The sequence below is a fragment of the Gadus macrocephalus genome, chromosome 19, assembly GCF_031168955.1.
Source record: "Gadus macrocephalus chromosome 19, ASM3116895v1".
In the NCBI taxonomy this organism is placed as follows: domain Eukaryota; kingdom Metazoa; phylum Chordata; class Actinopteri; order Gadiformes; family Gadidae; genus Gadus; species Gadus macrocephalus.
In genome coordinates this window covers 9,239,127-9,254,884 of record NC_082400.1, presented here as the reverse complement: position 1 = coordinate 9,254,884, position 15,758 = coordinate 9,239,127, and the positions used below count along the sequence as shown (strand labels likewise).

At 47.8% G+C, this 15,758-nt stretch overlaps 1 protein-coding gene and 2 long non-coding RNA genes across 5 annotated transcripts; 1 reads left to right on the top strand and 2 right to left on the bottom strand.

Moving 5' to 3' along the window:
- Window positions 1-3,129: 3,129 nt before the first annotated feature.
- Window positions 3,130-11,271, top strand: LOC132447439 (regulator of G-protein signaling 3-like). 3 transcript variants are annotated; one of them, XM_060038227.1, is made up of 4 exons: window positions 3,130-3,285; window positions 5,567-5,628; window positions 7,528-7,694; window positions 8,664-11,271. In XM_060038227.1, the coding sequence occupies exons 1-4, from the start codon at window positions 3,194-3,196 to the stop codon at window positions 8,862-8,864; spliced, it is 522 nt and encodes a 173-aa protein (XP_059894210.1). In that variant the 5' UTR covers window positions 3,130-3,193; the 3' UTR covers window positions 8,865-11,271. The 3 variants fall into 3 exon arrangements, with proteins under 3 accessions (XP_059894210.1, XP_059894211.1, XP_059894212.1); XM_060038228.1 differs by having other exon boundaries at window positions 3,166-3,276; XM_060038229.1 differs by lacking the exon at window positions 3,130-3,285 and having other exon boundaries at window positions 5,044-5,628.
- On the bottom strand, window positions 6,466-7,388 carry LOC132447466 (uncharacterized). Its single transcript, XR_009523091.1, has 2 exons — window positions 7,238-7,388; window positions 6,466-7,004 (listed from the first exon to the last, which is right to left on the bottom strand). It is a non-coding gene; the product is annotated as an uncharacterized LOC132447466 (long non-coding RNA).
- LOC132447465 (uncharacterized) lies at window positions 7,485-8,238 on the bottom strand. Its single transcript, XR_009523090.1, has 2 exons — window positions 8,012-8,238; window positions 7,485-7,717 (listed from the first exon to the last, which is right to left on the bottom strand). It is a non-coding gene; the product is annotated as an uncharacterized LOC132447465 (long non-coding RNA).
- Window positions 11,272-15,758: the final 4,487 nt, after the last annotated feature.

The following is a 15,758-nucleotide window of genomic DNA, read 5'->3' as shown; positions in this document are numbered from 1 at the left end:
AGTTAGACTGCAGACATCGGGCTGGGATCATTCCGTCATCAACGTGGATGAAAGTTGATGAAGTCTTCTTGCACTGAAGTGTTTGCATGTTGGAAACATTCTTCCTCCAAAAAATGAACAAGGAAGTGAAACTACTTCAGATGAAGACCAAGCTATTTTGCGCAGGAAAGACAGTGACGTCAGTCATAAATGTATTAGAAAAAATTGGGATTCTATAGGAACAGTTGCTCGTGCTGCGGTCGCAGCCAATAGAAAACCACCTCTCTGTGTTTTTAACCTGAAGTAGCGGACTTCTTGTTGTTTACCGCAGTTTGATAACTTTCTACATTTTGGTCCACAATAAATAATAGAAATGTTCACCGACCCAAGCGGTGCCGTTTTCAACTGCAAAAAAGTGATGTGTACTTTACTGAAGTGCCAATCCAATGTCGAGACCTGATCCAATGAACATTATTTGATTGTGTTGGTATTCCATAGTGAGTGGGTTTATGTAAGAGGATAGCATGCAGGTGGCCATGGCCATTTCAAGAGTGTGATGACACACGCAGACTCAACAAAGCACGCGTAGCCATTTGTGATTATATCATGTTGACAGTTCTAAAGAGGCTTTCCTACAGTCCATATCACCACACTTTCTTCGTTGCACACAGGTACACGCACACACACACACACATACACACACACACACACACACACACACACAAACACACGCACACACACACACACACACATGCTTACACGCACACACATACACACCCACATGCTTACTCACACACACATGCTCACAATTACACACCACTTGTGCACACACACACACAAACGCACACACAAACACACGTGCGTATTACATAATAACGGTTGAAGCATTGTGATTAATGAGTGTAGCGGGGAGGTTGTCACGGCGCATGCATTCAGTCTTCCTTCATTTCAGCTCCACAAACGTCACTAGAGTCAGCCTTTCATGTATACAGGACGCAGGCTTAAGACCTACAGGGAAGAACGTGGTTCTCCGTGCCAAAAGAGCTTTGTAAACCGTGCTCATTTCCCAGCAGTCTACTTTGCAACCTGTGTGTTTGTAAGGTTAGGAACTAAACAAATTGCGTCGAACTCAGACAGCCTCTTTTTACGACTGCAGACTGTGACGTTCTGTGGGACTGCTGAAACGCACAAGAAGTAATAATGATGATGATGAATAAACCCTACATTTATGTTGAAAGCTGGTTTTGCGCATATATAATGATCTATACGTTGAGTTTACACCTTCCAGGGTCTGCCACTTGGTGGCAGTAAGGAGTCAGAGATGCTCTTTTGCCTGGCAGGCAGCAAGAATAAGGGCCTGCAATGTAGACCATTGATTGACCATTAATAATAATAATAATGGATCCTTCAACACCCTTGTTAAAATACAGACTTGCTCTGAGCAAGACAATTGCCGTTTTAGGTCTTAAACTTGATCTATCATTAAATGGTTACTTCATTGTGTTTACAAGGTAACCTTTGGATTGGCCACTCTAAACCGCAGTTCTGCATTTTTACAAAAGCGTGGCATTGCATGTTTGTGTGTGTGTGTGTGTGTGTGTGTGTGTGTGCGTGTGCGTGTGCGTGTGCGTGTGCATGTGTCCCTGCATGGGCTTGTACCGCAATCCCACCAGCGTTTCTATAATAAGGGTCTATAATTGGAAAAGTGCTCCTTACCTTAATTGTGGCACCTTCTCCTCTGTGTGTGGTGGGTGGATGGGGGGGAAGGGGGGGGGGAGGTAGAGACAGTGAGCTTGTTGGTGCGACGAGGGATGACGACGATGACGAGCGATCAGGGCCGCGGCGCACACGCGCACGGCGGCGCTATTAGCAAGCGGAGCCAACCCACAGTGGAAATCAAAGAGGAGGAAGACGCAGGGCCAGAACGAGAGGAGGCAAGGAAGGAAGGAAGGAAGGGAGGCAGGAAATGACGAAGCGGGAAGCCGAGGCGAGGTCACGTCCCTGAGCGGCAGACACGCGCGCGCTCCGCGGGGTCAAGAGGAAGCCAGGACAGAACCCCGGGGAATTCTGGAAAGTGGAAGGCGGCGTTCCGAACGGGCCGCATGGGACGGAGCAGACGGGGGGGGGGGGGGGGGGGAGGGGGGCGTAAATCAAATTAGGGTAGGGGCGGCCATGGAAGGGAGATGGGTGGCTGCTGGTGTTCGCGGAGGTCAGGGGAGGCGAGGTGAGCAAGGTGAGAGCGAGCGGATGGCACTGGTTTTCCTTTAGGGGGGTAGCATTTGGGGGTGAGGGCGCTCCCAAGTCACACGGCTTCCTAACCAGGATCCCACCCTAGAGCTCCACCTACCCACCCGCCCCCACCCTGGAGGATGGAGGGAGGAGAAACAGAGGAGCTCTCTCTCTCTCTCTCTCTCTCCTCTCTCTCTCTCTCTCTCTCTCTCTCTCTCTCTCTCTCTCTCTCTCTCTCTCTCTCCCTCTCTCTCTCGGTCCCTTAGTGCCAGAGACAGGTCCCTGAATGAGGGGAGAGAGAGTGAGTGATAGAGCGCGATTTAGATTGACAGAGTCGCGGTGACACACGAGCAAAGCGCTCGGAGCGGTGGCGACAGAGTTGCAGCTCTTTGGGAAGCGGGACGTCCAGTATATCGTCACAATTTGAAGACTCAAAAAAATGTATGATAAATAGTGTTGTTTTTTCAGGTCCCCTGGCCCTGTTGGCCTATGTTGTTGTTGTTTTTTTGGTTCCGTTCCTTGTGGATTGTATTCGGCGCTGTGGACAACCTTTTCACCGTGTCTTCCGTCGCCGCTGGACTGGTTTCATTGGGTTATGGATCGGAAACTCATCTGCGTTTCTCTATTCCTTTCCTCCCTACTCTGTCCGTTTCTCTCAATCATGTCTTTCTTCATCAATGATGAATCGGTCTCAAATCGTCCCGTTCCCTCCTCTGTCTCTCTCTTTCCCCTTCTCCTTCCTTTTTCTCTGTTGTGTTTCCTTCTCCTCTTCTCTCCATCACTCAACCATGTGTTGATTCAATTCCTGTGCTCTTTACCAAACAATCATCCTGTTCCCATGCCTAATCCATCTGTCTCTCTCTCCATCCTTCTCTCTTTGCCTCTCCCATCTTTCTCCCCATTTTCTTTATCTCCTCCCCCTGTCTCCCCTCCTTTCTGTCTCGCTCTCTTTCTGTCTATCGCTTTGTCTCTCAGGGCCAAAGATATGAAGAACCGCCTGGCGTTCCTGCGGAGAAGGAATGAGTCTCCAGGAAGCAGCCCTGCTAGCAAGCTGGACAAGACCATGAAGTCAGTCAAGTAAGTCTTTACTCTTACCTCCGCCAATGTTATCACTATTGCTATAGCTTTTACTGTTGATATTACTATTACTTCAATTGCTATTGCTTCAATTACTATTACTATTACTGCACTTTCTATGACTATAACTTTAACTCCGATAATTATTACTTTATCTACTATAACTATGACTATTGCTGTAACTCCAATTTATTTAACTTGATCTACTTTACTATGACAATGACATTGCTATTACTTCAATTACTATTACTACTACTGAAATGATTACGTTTTCTACTATTACTTTGACAATTGCATTGCTTTTACTTCAATAACTACACTATTACCTCCATTATTTGAAGTACTCATACAATGTAGTCACTTAGCAGACGCTTTAATCCCGAGCAATGCACGGTGATGTACTTTATCCGTGCCAGACGGAAAATCGAATTAGGGTCTCACGTCAAGAAGTAGCAGCATGAAAACGGATTCACACAAACTTTAAAGCTTAAAAATAAAAACCGATTGTCTATTATTAAATCGTATAATAACTAAACTACAGAGACCATATACACCGAAAAGTCTAAATGTCAACGTGGAGACACCGCCGTGCTGAACAAGCAGGCAGGTCCATGTTTAGGGGGTCGTCCCGCCTCAAAGACGCCTCCAGGTTAGACCGCAGACACGGGGGCGGGACCCACCTCAGTGCACCTCTGTTGGCGGGACTCCTGAAGCCACCGGAACCCGCTCCGTGACCCCCGCCCCGCCGCCCCCCCCCCTGCCCTGTAGTACGAGCCACGCTGTGCTGGGCTGTGCCAGGGCCGGACACTCACTCACACGGCGCTGCATGCCTTTCTGTGGCGAGGGCTGGCGCGCTGGTGTGCGGGCGTGTGTGGACTCTGGGGCGGCGGTGCGCCCCGGCCAGACAGAGTGGGCAGCGGTGGAGGGGAGGTGAGAGGAGGAGGCTCGTAAAAGGCTGGGATTGAGTTCACGGAACGGGAGCGGGGAAGGAAGGCCAGGAAGAATACAAGGGATCAGGGGGATTCAAATGAGGTTCAAGCAAAGGTTGAGGAGGGGGGGGGGGGTAGGGGGACGGGGACGGGGGGGGGGGGGGGGGTGGTTGCAATGTTGATTGTGATCTGCTGGGCCTGCAGGGACAGGAGAGCCACTATTGCCGCCATTATACTTCACGATACCCTAAAGGTGTTGGAGGTAGTGGAAAAAAGTAACGCTTTAATTAGGACTTTGGTAGAAACGCTTTATGAAGATTAATCGGTTCAATGGTGCATGCATTTGGTTAAGGACATCTGAGTAATTAACATAATAAGTAATTGTCTTAACATTTTCCGTAAATCTATTCCTTTTAGCGTGCAAACGCAAGAATATTTGAGTCAGTGCATTGTTAGTAAATATCTTTTAGGAATATGTTGAGCTTGACCGAGTGAGCAAGAATATATGTCAAGAGTCAAAAACACACTGTTTGCTTCTGGTTGGTGTGCATGTCGGTCACCTTTACATACTTTTTCAGCGCGGTGCGGGGGGGGGGGGCTAAAAATAGCGCATGCAGGATCAACAGAGAATTGTCAAAGGGGAAAATGGAAAAAACCCAAACAATCATCTGGCGGCGTGAACGAGCCCTCCAGATGTGTATTGCACCGAGGCCTGCAACGTGGATTGCATTTAGAAAAAGGCTCACCACTCAATAGAACGGGCAGGGAATCACAATGGCATGGAGTTGGAGAGGAGGGGGGAGGGGGGGAGGGGGGGAGAAGGGGGGAGGGGGGCGGAGTCAAATAGGGAGGTGGAGCGTATGTGTGCCAACACGCTGCCATTGGTCAGCTCCTCCGGCCCTCCCCCTCTCCCCGCCCCTCCACTAGATGCAGTGAGCAAGGGGGGGAGTATAAAATCTGTCCACCACCTCCTCTTGAGTCATACACACACTCTCGCTGCCTCCGGTGACGTGCATGCGCCTAGAGCAACACAGCCGCCTCACTGAGACACACGCTCAGAGGCACACGGGGCAGAGAGAGACAGCCAGCGAGAAGGAGAGAGGAGGCAAGCCAAGGACACGAGCCAAACAGTGGACTACTTTGAAGACTTTAGCGAAGAACACACGATTATATATCTGCCGCAGTTCCAGCGCAGCCCTGAGGGTCCATCCGTCTCACACTTTAGCCGAAGCCCCGTCCTGTCCGACTGTAGTCTGCGGCGCCACAGTGAGCAGGATCTTTCGGATGGGTCACACAATGAGGAACCTTGCTGAGATGGGCTTGCTAAAGAATCGCTCCGCTTTCATCTGCAGGCCCACGCCAGAGGAGGCACTGAAGTGGGGCGAGTCGCTGGACAAGCTGCTGGTGCACAAATGTAAGTTCCCCTCTTTCAGGATCATTGACACTGTTTCCCCCCCTCCAGCCTTTCCTCATCCCTCACCTTTGCATGCATGCATGTCTGGGAACACATGAAACGACAAAAAAATATATCCACGCTGTTTGGTTTGGGATTAAGTGACTGCCATATGGTGTGGATTAAGGGAAATTGTGAAGGGGTTTTGGCTGCGCAGCGCCAGCCCTCCCCAGTGCGAGCCGGGCGACCGTACAGTATAAACACATAAGCTCTTGGCCCGGGGAGAATCGGGATGCATGCACGCATGCTCTTGTTTTGACATGGAGGGTTTAGTGTAAGCTGGTGGTGTTTGTGTATGAAGTCTGACTGATGAACGGACGGTGTGTATGCAACCATGCTCTCTTTGCAGTAATCGCCGACATAAAAATAGAAGCGTAGGCCTAAGACACACACACACACACACACACACACACACACACACACACACACACACACACACACACACACACACACACACACACACACACACACACACACACACACACACAGAGGAGGAGGGATAAACCGAGGGCCAAGCTCTTATCAAGCGAGTTGATTATATTTCTTTTGCTGGACTTGCATTCTACCTTTTGCTATTGCAAATAGGAGACTACAACAGCCTAAAGCAATGGCATGTGTCTGTCAATGCTAAGAGTTAGGCTAAAGCTAGGGGGCTCGAGGGGTCTGAGAGGAAACGACTACAGTAGAGCCAACAATACTCCATTACTTTCACATTGCAGGTTTTCCCCTCATCCACGTCTGGCATTGTCCTCTCTTCTCTTTAGCCTCTTAAAGTGTCTGCGTTGGCCTCTCGGGCCCGTGTGTGTGTGTGTGTGTGTGTGTGTGTGTGTGTGTGTGTGTGTGTGTGTGTGTGTGTGTGTGTGTGTGTGTGTGTGTGTGTGTGTGTGTGTGTGTGTGTGTGTGTGTGTGTGTGTGTGTGTGTGTGCACGTGGGGCCGGGCAAGCGTGTGGGAACGGAAAGGTGTGGGCCAGAAGGGGTGGGTGGGAAGCGGCTTCCTGCCATTCATACCTCAGGACGCCTTTTCTTCTCCTCCTTCCTCCGCCAGCCATTAGCGGATCCTCTAAATCCGACCAATCACGTGCCTCTGGCTGGCTGTTTCTGCCATGAATCAGACCCACGCTCGCCTCCAGCGCCCCCACCACCGTGACCCCCCACCATGTTAACCATTACAGCCGCAGAGAGAGGGACAGTCATCCCCTTTGTTCACCCATGGTGCTAGAATACAGGAAGTGGTCGATGTTGTCATGGAGGAGGGAGGGGGGGCAGTGAGTAGGAGAGGAGGGGTGGAGGCGGGTGGCTAGGCATCCTTTTTGGACATGCCAGGGTGATTCGCTGGGCTTCAGCCCCTGGTGCTGTCGGAACACACACGTGCTTCAGTCGAAACACACACACACACACACACACACACACACACACACACACACACATGGTGAATTAGGAACGCACATGCTTCAGCAGGAACACACACACACACACACACAGTGTATTAGGAGTACACACAAGCTTCACTAGGAACACACACACACACACACACACACACACACACACACACACACACACACACACACACACACACACACATGGTGCATTAAGAACACACACATTGTGCAGTAGGAACACACACATGGTGCATTAAGAACACACACATGGTGCATTAGGAACACACACACTTCGATGTTGTGCCTTCTCTGCCTTCTATTCCAACTGCATGACTCACATTTTCGCCAGTGCAATTTAGAGGCTGCTCTGCTCCCCCCCCCCCCCCCCCACACCTCCAAAACAAAAGCTTTCGCTGTGCCGTTGCCATGGTGTTCTGGTAGTCTGACAGTCTCCCGTTTCCTCCTCCTCCTCTCCTCTCAGATGGCCTGGCAGCGTTCCGAGCGTTCCTGCGCACCGAGTTCAGCGAGGAGAACCTGGAGTTCTGGTTGGCCTGCGAGGACTACAAGAAGGTCAAGTCCCAGTCCAAGATGGCGTCCAAGGCCAAGAAGATCTTCGCCGAGTACATCGCCATCCAGTCATGTAAAGAGGTGAGCGGACCCAAGAGAACGTGCTGTTCAGTGGATACACGGAAGAGATGGGAGAAGATATGGGACACAGTAGGAGATTGATTATAGTAGGAAGAAGGAAAGAGAAAATATGCAAATTTAAAACCACTGAAGGTGACATATTGTACCACCAGGCGTGAGTGTGATTAGCCATTACAATCCGTCATACATCTAGGTGGACACGCCCACTTGTGATGTCAGAAGAGGCCAAAACGGCTTGTAACGGCTAATCACACTCACACCTGGTGGTATAATATGTCCCCTTTAAAGGACAGAGACAAAGGCTCCACTTAGCTTACCTTACCTCACATGTTATGCGTCTACATGTGATGAACGCATCGGATTATGGCTAACACACAACGTCTACGAAAACGCGGTCGACTGCATGCTACTGACTCATGGAGTGAGGAAAGCCAGCTAAAAGACATTCCCCTCCAATAACTCAGGAGTCAGTCATGTAAAGAGGAAGAGAGAGCGGAAAAAAAGTACAATAATTCCCTTTGAAGGGAGCTAATATGGTTGACAAAGCAGTCCCTGCTGTCATTGAATAGAAAAGCCACAGCCTTTGAGCGCTGATGTCATCGAATGTGGTGCTGTCATTATGGCTCCTTGGGCCGACCATGGAATGAATGGGGTGGAGAGGATGTCACATCACCTCCTAAATATAGTGCAGGATGGGGCCAAGGAGTTTAATAGGCACTTTTTGTTTCACCCACACTTTTTCAACGTGACTCCGCCAACATCACATTTAGCCAAAAATATATTCTAAATATGAATCATTGAATAGCTCTGAATACTTCTACTGACTAACTATGAATACTTGAAGCAATAGATATGAATACTTGGACTTACTAAATATGAATGGTTGAATCGTTAGCCCTCCCACTGTCCCTGCCTCCATAATAACCTCTCTCCCCCCCCTCTCTCTCTCTCTCCCTCTCTCCCTCCCAGGTGAACTTGGACTCGTACACACGGGAACACACCAAGGACAACCTCCAGAGTGTGGCGCGCTCCTGCTTCGACCTGGCCCAGCGCCGGATATACGGCCTGATGGAGAAGGACTCGTACCCCCGCTTCCTGCGCTCCGAGCTCTACCTGGACTTGGTCAACCAGAAGAAATCCAGCGGCACCTCCACGTCCTCGTCCTCGTAGGAGAAGACGGGGGCGGGCGGAGAAACTAAAAGGAGCCACGGACGATGAGAGCGGAGGAGGGTGGAGGGGGCAGATGCTCAAGAGAGAGAGAGAGAGAGAGAGAGGAAGAGAGAAACACAGACACTTTGAGTGGGTTTCCGTTTACGTCTCCTTATTTGCCTTTTTTGTTTTTGGGGCTTTTTGTTTTGGTGTCGCGGTAGCCACACCACCCGGCCACTGTGATGTGTGTTTTTTTGATTTTAGTTTTTTTGGTGGTTACGGTGAGAGAGAGAGAGAGAGAGAGAGAGATGACCAAGCTATGGCACTGCAAAGAAACGATGTTTACTCAACGAAGCCGCGTGGATAGATGGATGTGTGGACGGATGGATGGATGGATGGATGGATGGATGTGTGGACGGATGGATGGATGGATGGACGGATGGATGGATGGTTAGGACGTGTGGGTGGATGGATAGTAAAAAAAAAAGATATTGTGGCCAATGAGGGGGCCAAAACAGGAGCTGGATTCTTCTCTGATCGCTGTACTGTTTTTGGTTTCACAGACTTTAATGTTATTTCTGTGTATTTAAGTTGTTGTTTCCGGTTGGACAAAGGTAGGCGGAGGGGGTATGGACACAAGCCCCCTTGCTGACATGAAGACAGTCCGGTACTGTCCGGTCACACCCCCACCCCCACCCTCCTGTTCTTTTCCCCGTTTTTTTCCGAGCTCCTCCACCTCCTCCTCGGGAAGCCAGTGTGAAGCTGTTTTGTTTTTGGTACGATCCTGTGTTTTGTTTCTTTTTCCCTGTTTGAACGTCAACGCTGTCTAAGACATGGGTGGGTGGGTGGGTGTAGGGGGGGGGCATGGGGGGGAGTGGGCTCATGACAGTCGACGTGTCGGAAGTGACGACCGCTGGTCGATAACTAGAACTTCAGTTCGATATTCCGCACGCTGTAGCGCCGCAGTGCACGACAACGCAAGAACCCAAACGAGAAACAATCACACATTCTCGCCTGACGGGAGGTGGCGACCACAGGCCTCTCTGTGTACAAAAAAGAGAAAGAGTTCCTGCTTGGTTTGAATTCATCACAAACAACATTATGCCAAGTGACGCCACCGCGAGGGAGGAACAAAAAAAACAGCAACAACACAAGCGTAACCAGGAACGCACAAACACGCGCCTGGCATCCAACGCGGGTGTGCGTGTCCGTTGCGTAGAACACAACAAACAGACGAAAAAAAAGAAACGGGCTAAAAGAGACTTTCTGCCCGTCTTCAAAGACTGTTCGCAGCGGACGACGAGACGAAAAGAACGGAAGCAAACGCTTGCAAAATGTTTGCACGAGCCAAAAACACACAAGGCGTTTGTTTTTCCACTGTAGCTGATCCAGGGCTCCTCGAGGAAGCCTTCTCAGGACATTAAAGCGCTCCACGTTTGATGTTCACCGCTCTGTTTAAACTTGTTTGGAAATGTCTTCTGCCGTTTTCTTCTGTTTGTTTTTTTACGTGTATATTTTTTCCTCTTTTTTTTTTATATCTGCGTTAGGTATAATATCTGCACTCCATAAGTATACCGGGCACTAAGTAGATCTTGCTCATATTTTTGTCATAGACACGGTTAAAGGAAGAAGTAACAAATTTGTGTTTATTGTATAAAGTTTGCATAAAGTTTGCCTATTTATTTAGATAACGTTGCAGAACTGCTTTCTCTATCTCCCGATATCACTTCCTTCAGCTCAGAGCGCGTTCTCTTCCTCTTTAAAACCACAAACTACGAAACAGGTCACGTGCAGACCCGAACTTTAAGTGCAATATTTATATATTTCTTTGGTGCGTTCTTTTTGTTTTTATTTTTACGAGGGCGGGGGGGGGGCGGGGATATAAAACAGCTTAAGCTCTATATAAATACAACTATTTGTTAAGAGAAAAAGACACATAACTTAGAGCTATAAGGTTGACCATAAGGACTTAAAACGTAAAAGGAGTGTGAAGTAGTTTTGAGTTTTACTGCATTATTATTATTAACTGTGCGTGTGTGATCTCTGGCAGCAGGCAGCCGGGGACGTTACCGATGTAAATATAATTCTTTAAGAAAACGGACAAGAGAAAAAGTTTGTTTTAAAAAAAGAAATCGACAAAAAAACAAAACAATAGGTCTTGACATGTCGTGAGCGTGGGGCCTGGCTGAAATACGATAAGATAACAGGATGTTGTCATGAATAACCATGACAACAACACAAGGTGGCTGGTACGTTGGTGCGGCCACGGTCAAAAACACAGCTTGTAAGGAGTTATATGGACTACAGTTTCATCATTTTCACTGTTTACAATGGAAGACGCGTCTCCTAAGGTAGCAAGCAAAGTTGAAATAGAGTACATTTGGTGTCATTGCTAATGAACAATAAAAACTACCAACTGATGAAGTCATCTGCCCTGTGTCTGTAGACTTTCTTTTGAACCATGAACTATTTGAAGTTACACTATGATGAGTTCAGTGCCTCACCTCATCCAGGCCAATAAGACATTAACAGTCATTTGAGGTAGTGTGTTTCTTTATTTGCATGTGTATATTGTATGGATAAGTGTATGGTGTGTGTGTGTGTGTGTGTGTGGTTGCCTGTACTGTGCGTACTGTATGGGCGTCAGTGTTAGTGTGGTTGATTATATGTGTGTGTGTGTGTGTGTGTGTGAGGTATGGGGGGGGGGGGGGGCTTCCATGTGGGCAAAGCCTTTTCTGCAAACCATGAAGATTTACCCCGAGATTAGATAAGCTCCTAAAGTGGACCTCTTTTGTTTGAAGGCAGTGACTGAAAGACGAAGAGTGAGTGTATGCATTTGTGTGTGTGTGTGTGTGTGTGTGTGTGTGTTTGTGTGGTGGGCTGAATAGGTCAGGGGAAGGGAGTTTTATATTGATGAGGGAGGGGCAAGAGGAGGTGTTTATGTGTGTGTTAGGGGGGGGGGGGGGGCAATGACAGGGCACTCGCCTGAAGTATACTGTTCAGCTGCCATCTGCTTTGACACGCACACACACTCGCACACACATACATTAACACACACATATACATGCATTAACACATACACATACACTCAGTCTCAAGAGGAATTGCCCTCCAGGACTTTTTTGTCTCTGTCCTTGGCTGGCTTCCCTTGCCTCTGTCCCCCTCTCCCTTCCCTCTCTTCTTTCTTCTCTCTCCTTTTGTTTAACCCTCTGTTACTCCGTCTCCTCCTCCTTCTCCTTCTGAAGGATCCTCGTCCCGTTGTTTAAAGTCTCCCTTTCCTCTATGTCTTACGGGAAGGCCTCGCTGCCGCCATGTCAATCAGTCCGTCTCTGTGTTCCGCAAAATTACAACTGGAAAACGTCTTCTATCGGTTTTTGCTCCTTGACGAGGAAAAAGATATCCATTTCCTGGTGCCATCCACGGTTTGCGTGGTTTCCTTCTGATAGGAGACCTTTGGGACTGGAGGGCAGTGAGTGACAGATCAGAAGAGGCCAAAGGAAGGCCATGTTTCCGCTCATTGTGTTGTGTTTGCGTTGATCACTGTTGTGAACATTTCAGTTGTAGGCCGTACTTCAGGAAAACTTCAACCTTATAAAGTTGCTTTGAAATAAACCACCAAGTTCTTTTATTTAAAAGTTTAACATTTAAAATATATATGTTATATGTTACTTCATTTGTATTTAATCTAAAACATTGTTAACATCACACACACACACACACACACACACACACACACACACACACACACACACACACACACACGAACACACACACACACTCCCCAGATCAGTGGGGGGCCAGTCCTGATTACTTCTTAATGACCCTCTTAGCTCACGTCGACAGTTCTCTGCGGGCAGCAGAAGAGCCGCCCCAAGCTGCTATCGGCTCAATGGAGCCATCCGTTTAGGGGGGGTCCTATTGCCTGGGGGCCCGGCTCATAGTTCACCAAAGGGCCATTCTAAGGCCTCCCAGATGGACCGATGGCCGTCAGTTTTTTAATGACCCAAAGTGTTGTAAAAACATAAAACGGTGACAAGGGTGAAAAGTAACCCTCTGTATACCTTCATCCTGTATGTTTAGTCAAACGTTAGCTGGACACAATCCCGCCCCGACCCGCAGCCTCTCCTCCTTTCCCTGTCGGTCCTCGTTTGTGAAATTCCGAACACCTGTGTGTTGATACTGATTATGTTTACCTGGGCTCTTGTTCAGGGTCTCAGGTGTCCAACCCACACGCTCCATCCTTATTGTTTGTTTATGTGTGTGTGTGTGTGTGTGTGTGTTTTACCACTAGTACATTTCCATACCTCTGTTTGGTCCCCTGTGATGGCGTTCTCTTCCTTCACCACAACCCAGGAACATTGGGTTGTGGTGCCTACAACGGATCAGCCAATGGCTACACAGCGAACTTATGAGGCTAAGGTAAGGGATGCAAATCCACATCCACCTCAATCTACCTGTTGTTTTCCAAATCGAAGTGCATGGACAGTCGACTAAAGGTCCCAGGATTAATTACACCACCAGGTGTGAGTGTGATTAGCCGTTACAAGCCGTTTTGAAAATCGGTCTCTTCTGACATCACAAGTGGGCGTGTCCACCCAGATGGATGACGGATGGATGAGCAACGTTTGACAAAGTCCACTGGTTAGGCTGCTAAACTGATCTATCCAGCAAACATCTAGGTGGACACGCCTACTTGTGATGTCAGAAGAGGCAAATAACCCCTCTTAATCTCGGACCAGTGACCCTACTGTGTCTGATTTGTGAGACTTAAGGATTTGCTATTCTTTGATACCTGAATGTATTTTCCAAATCTAACAAGCCTTTTTTGGACTATGCCGTACTCAGGGTTGTCTGTGGCTCTCCAATGACGTATTTGTGTGTGTGTGTGTGTGTGTGTGTGTGTGTGTGTGTGTGTGTGTGTGTGTGTGTGTGTGTGTGTGTGTGTGTGTGTGTGTGTGTGTGTGTGTGTGTGTGTGTGTGCCATGCAAACCTTCATGTGTTATCTCTCATCCTTGAGGCTTGAAGGACCGCACACACCAGGAAGTCTCTCTCTGCCTGAATAGTTTAACTAGTGGGAGCGGAGAGCGAATCAAGGGGACTCAGTTCTTTCAGCAGAGTTGGTGTGTGCGTGTGTGTGTTTGTGGCCAGCACTGGTGCCTTCAAGTGTGGTGTAAGACATTGAACATAAACATCGTTATTGGATTCTGATTCTGATATCATAGGTGTTAACAGAGCTCTCACTCGCTCATAGTGTGTGTGTGTGTGTGTGTGTGTGTGTGTGTGTGTGTGTGTGTGTGTGTGTGTGTGTGTGTGTGTGTGTGTGTGTGTGTGTGTGTGTGTGTGTGTGGTGTGTTTGTGTGCACATTTTGTACGATAACATTTTATGAGTTGGCATGAGGTAAGCGTGTTATTAACTACGTGATGATAAATGGGCATACAAGGACGGACACACACACACACACACACACCTGCCTATTTTCATATGTTCCTCTCACCTCTCTGTTTGGCCTCATATTTTATGAGTGTTCTACTAATCAGTTTCTTCCCGTAAACATCCTTGTTGTTCCGACATTGCCACGGCTCCTTTGGAAAACAAAAAGCTCACAAGTGATGGGAACGAGTGTGTCTTTGCTTTGGAAATGCCTTGTTTATTTGAATAATAAAACATTGCTTTTGCGAATATTGTTGTAAAACTATGAAACAAAGTGAGTGGTGTCTCACAGCTAGCCTAGAGATAAATAAGTTCTGTTCGAAATGGAACAGAGCCTTGAAAAGGTGAAAATTATGACATTGAACTCTTTGTCTCTTCCTTCTGTTAATGCGCCAAATTCCAACTCGGAGCTTGACTGGGTGTTGGTGTAGGTGGTGGTGATGGTGGTGGTGGTCATCTTATCTATCCCAATTTTTTAACATTGACTGTTAAATTTGAGCAATGATAAATATAAAACAGGACACCATGTATAACAAGACTAATATATAACGAAAGTAACACATAAAGTAACAACGTTACAATATGACCAGAGCAATATTCTACCACAAATGTTTCTTTCTGTCCAGCTCAGATGGTAGAGCCGGGCATTAACACATTAGCCAGGGTTAGAGGTTCGAGGCCACCCATGCTAAGGAGTATATCACTATGTACAATGCTTGGCAAGGTTAATATAAGATGGAACTTAGAGGAGGTATATAAAATCTGATATATGTTGGTATATGACAAGACTAATGTTGCAGACGGACAGAGTCCCTGTCTGCACTGGGCTGATGTTGTCTGAGGGGCCTTACAGCTGTGGGGGGGGCCGTCTTGAATTCACCACTGTTTACTCTTGAATTCCACTCTGACTTGTGGCTTTTGTTGGGAATTCAGAGTGTGTGTGTGTGTGTGTGTGTGTGTGTGTGTGTGTGTGTGTGTGTGTGTGGTCGTTTGCGCATGTGTGTGTGTGTACGTGTCTACAAGCACATTTGGTATGTCACACACACATAACACAAACATGGCCCGCAAGTTCATGATGTTTGGAGATATGTGTGTGTGTGTGTGTGTGTGTGTGTGTGTGTGTGTGTGTGTGTGTGTGTGTGTGTGTGTGTGTGTGTGTGTGTGTGTGTGTGTGTGTGTGTGTGTGTGGGATGCTCTCCGGTCCGGCAGACAACAGCTGCGGCCTCCCAGCCGCTCTGTGTCTGAATCCATCGCGTAAAAACAAATCCACATAAACACAATGGTTCCCCAAATATTATTCTATATAGAAGAGCCGTTTATCATAATCCTGATGATGGGATACTACGTCCTGAATCTTGGTATACTTCGTCGTTCCAATGAATGCAGACAACGTAAGACCTCAAGGAGTAATCATTCGCTTTTGTCGTAAATAACTTCCATCTATAACCAATACAGAAGCTACAGAATTTCATCATTCATGCAAA

Bases quoted from the DNA above. Each gene is read 5' to 3' on its own strand.
- LOC132447439 (XM_060038229.1), top strand. From the start codon at position 5,229: ATGCGCCTAGAGCAACACAGCCGCCTCACTGAGACACACGCTCAGAGG. The intron at 5,629-7,527 runs GTAAGTTCCCCT...CTCTCCTCTCAG, and splicing joins CAAGCTGCTGGTGCACAAAT to ATGGCCTGGCAGCGTTCCGA. The intron at 7,695-8,663 runs GTGAGCGGACCC...TCTCCCTCCCAG, and splicing joins CCATCCAGTCATGTAAAGAG to GTGAACTTGGACTCGTACAC.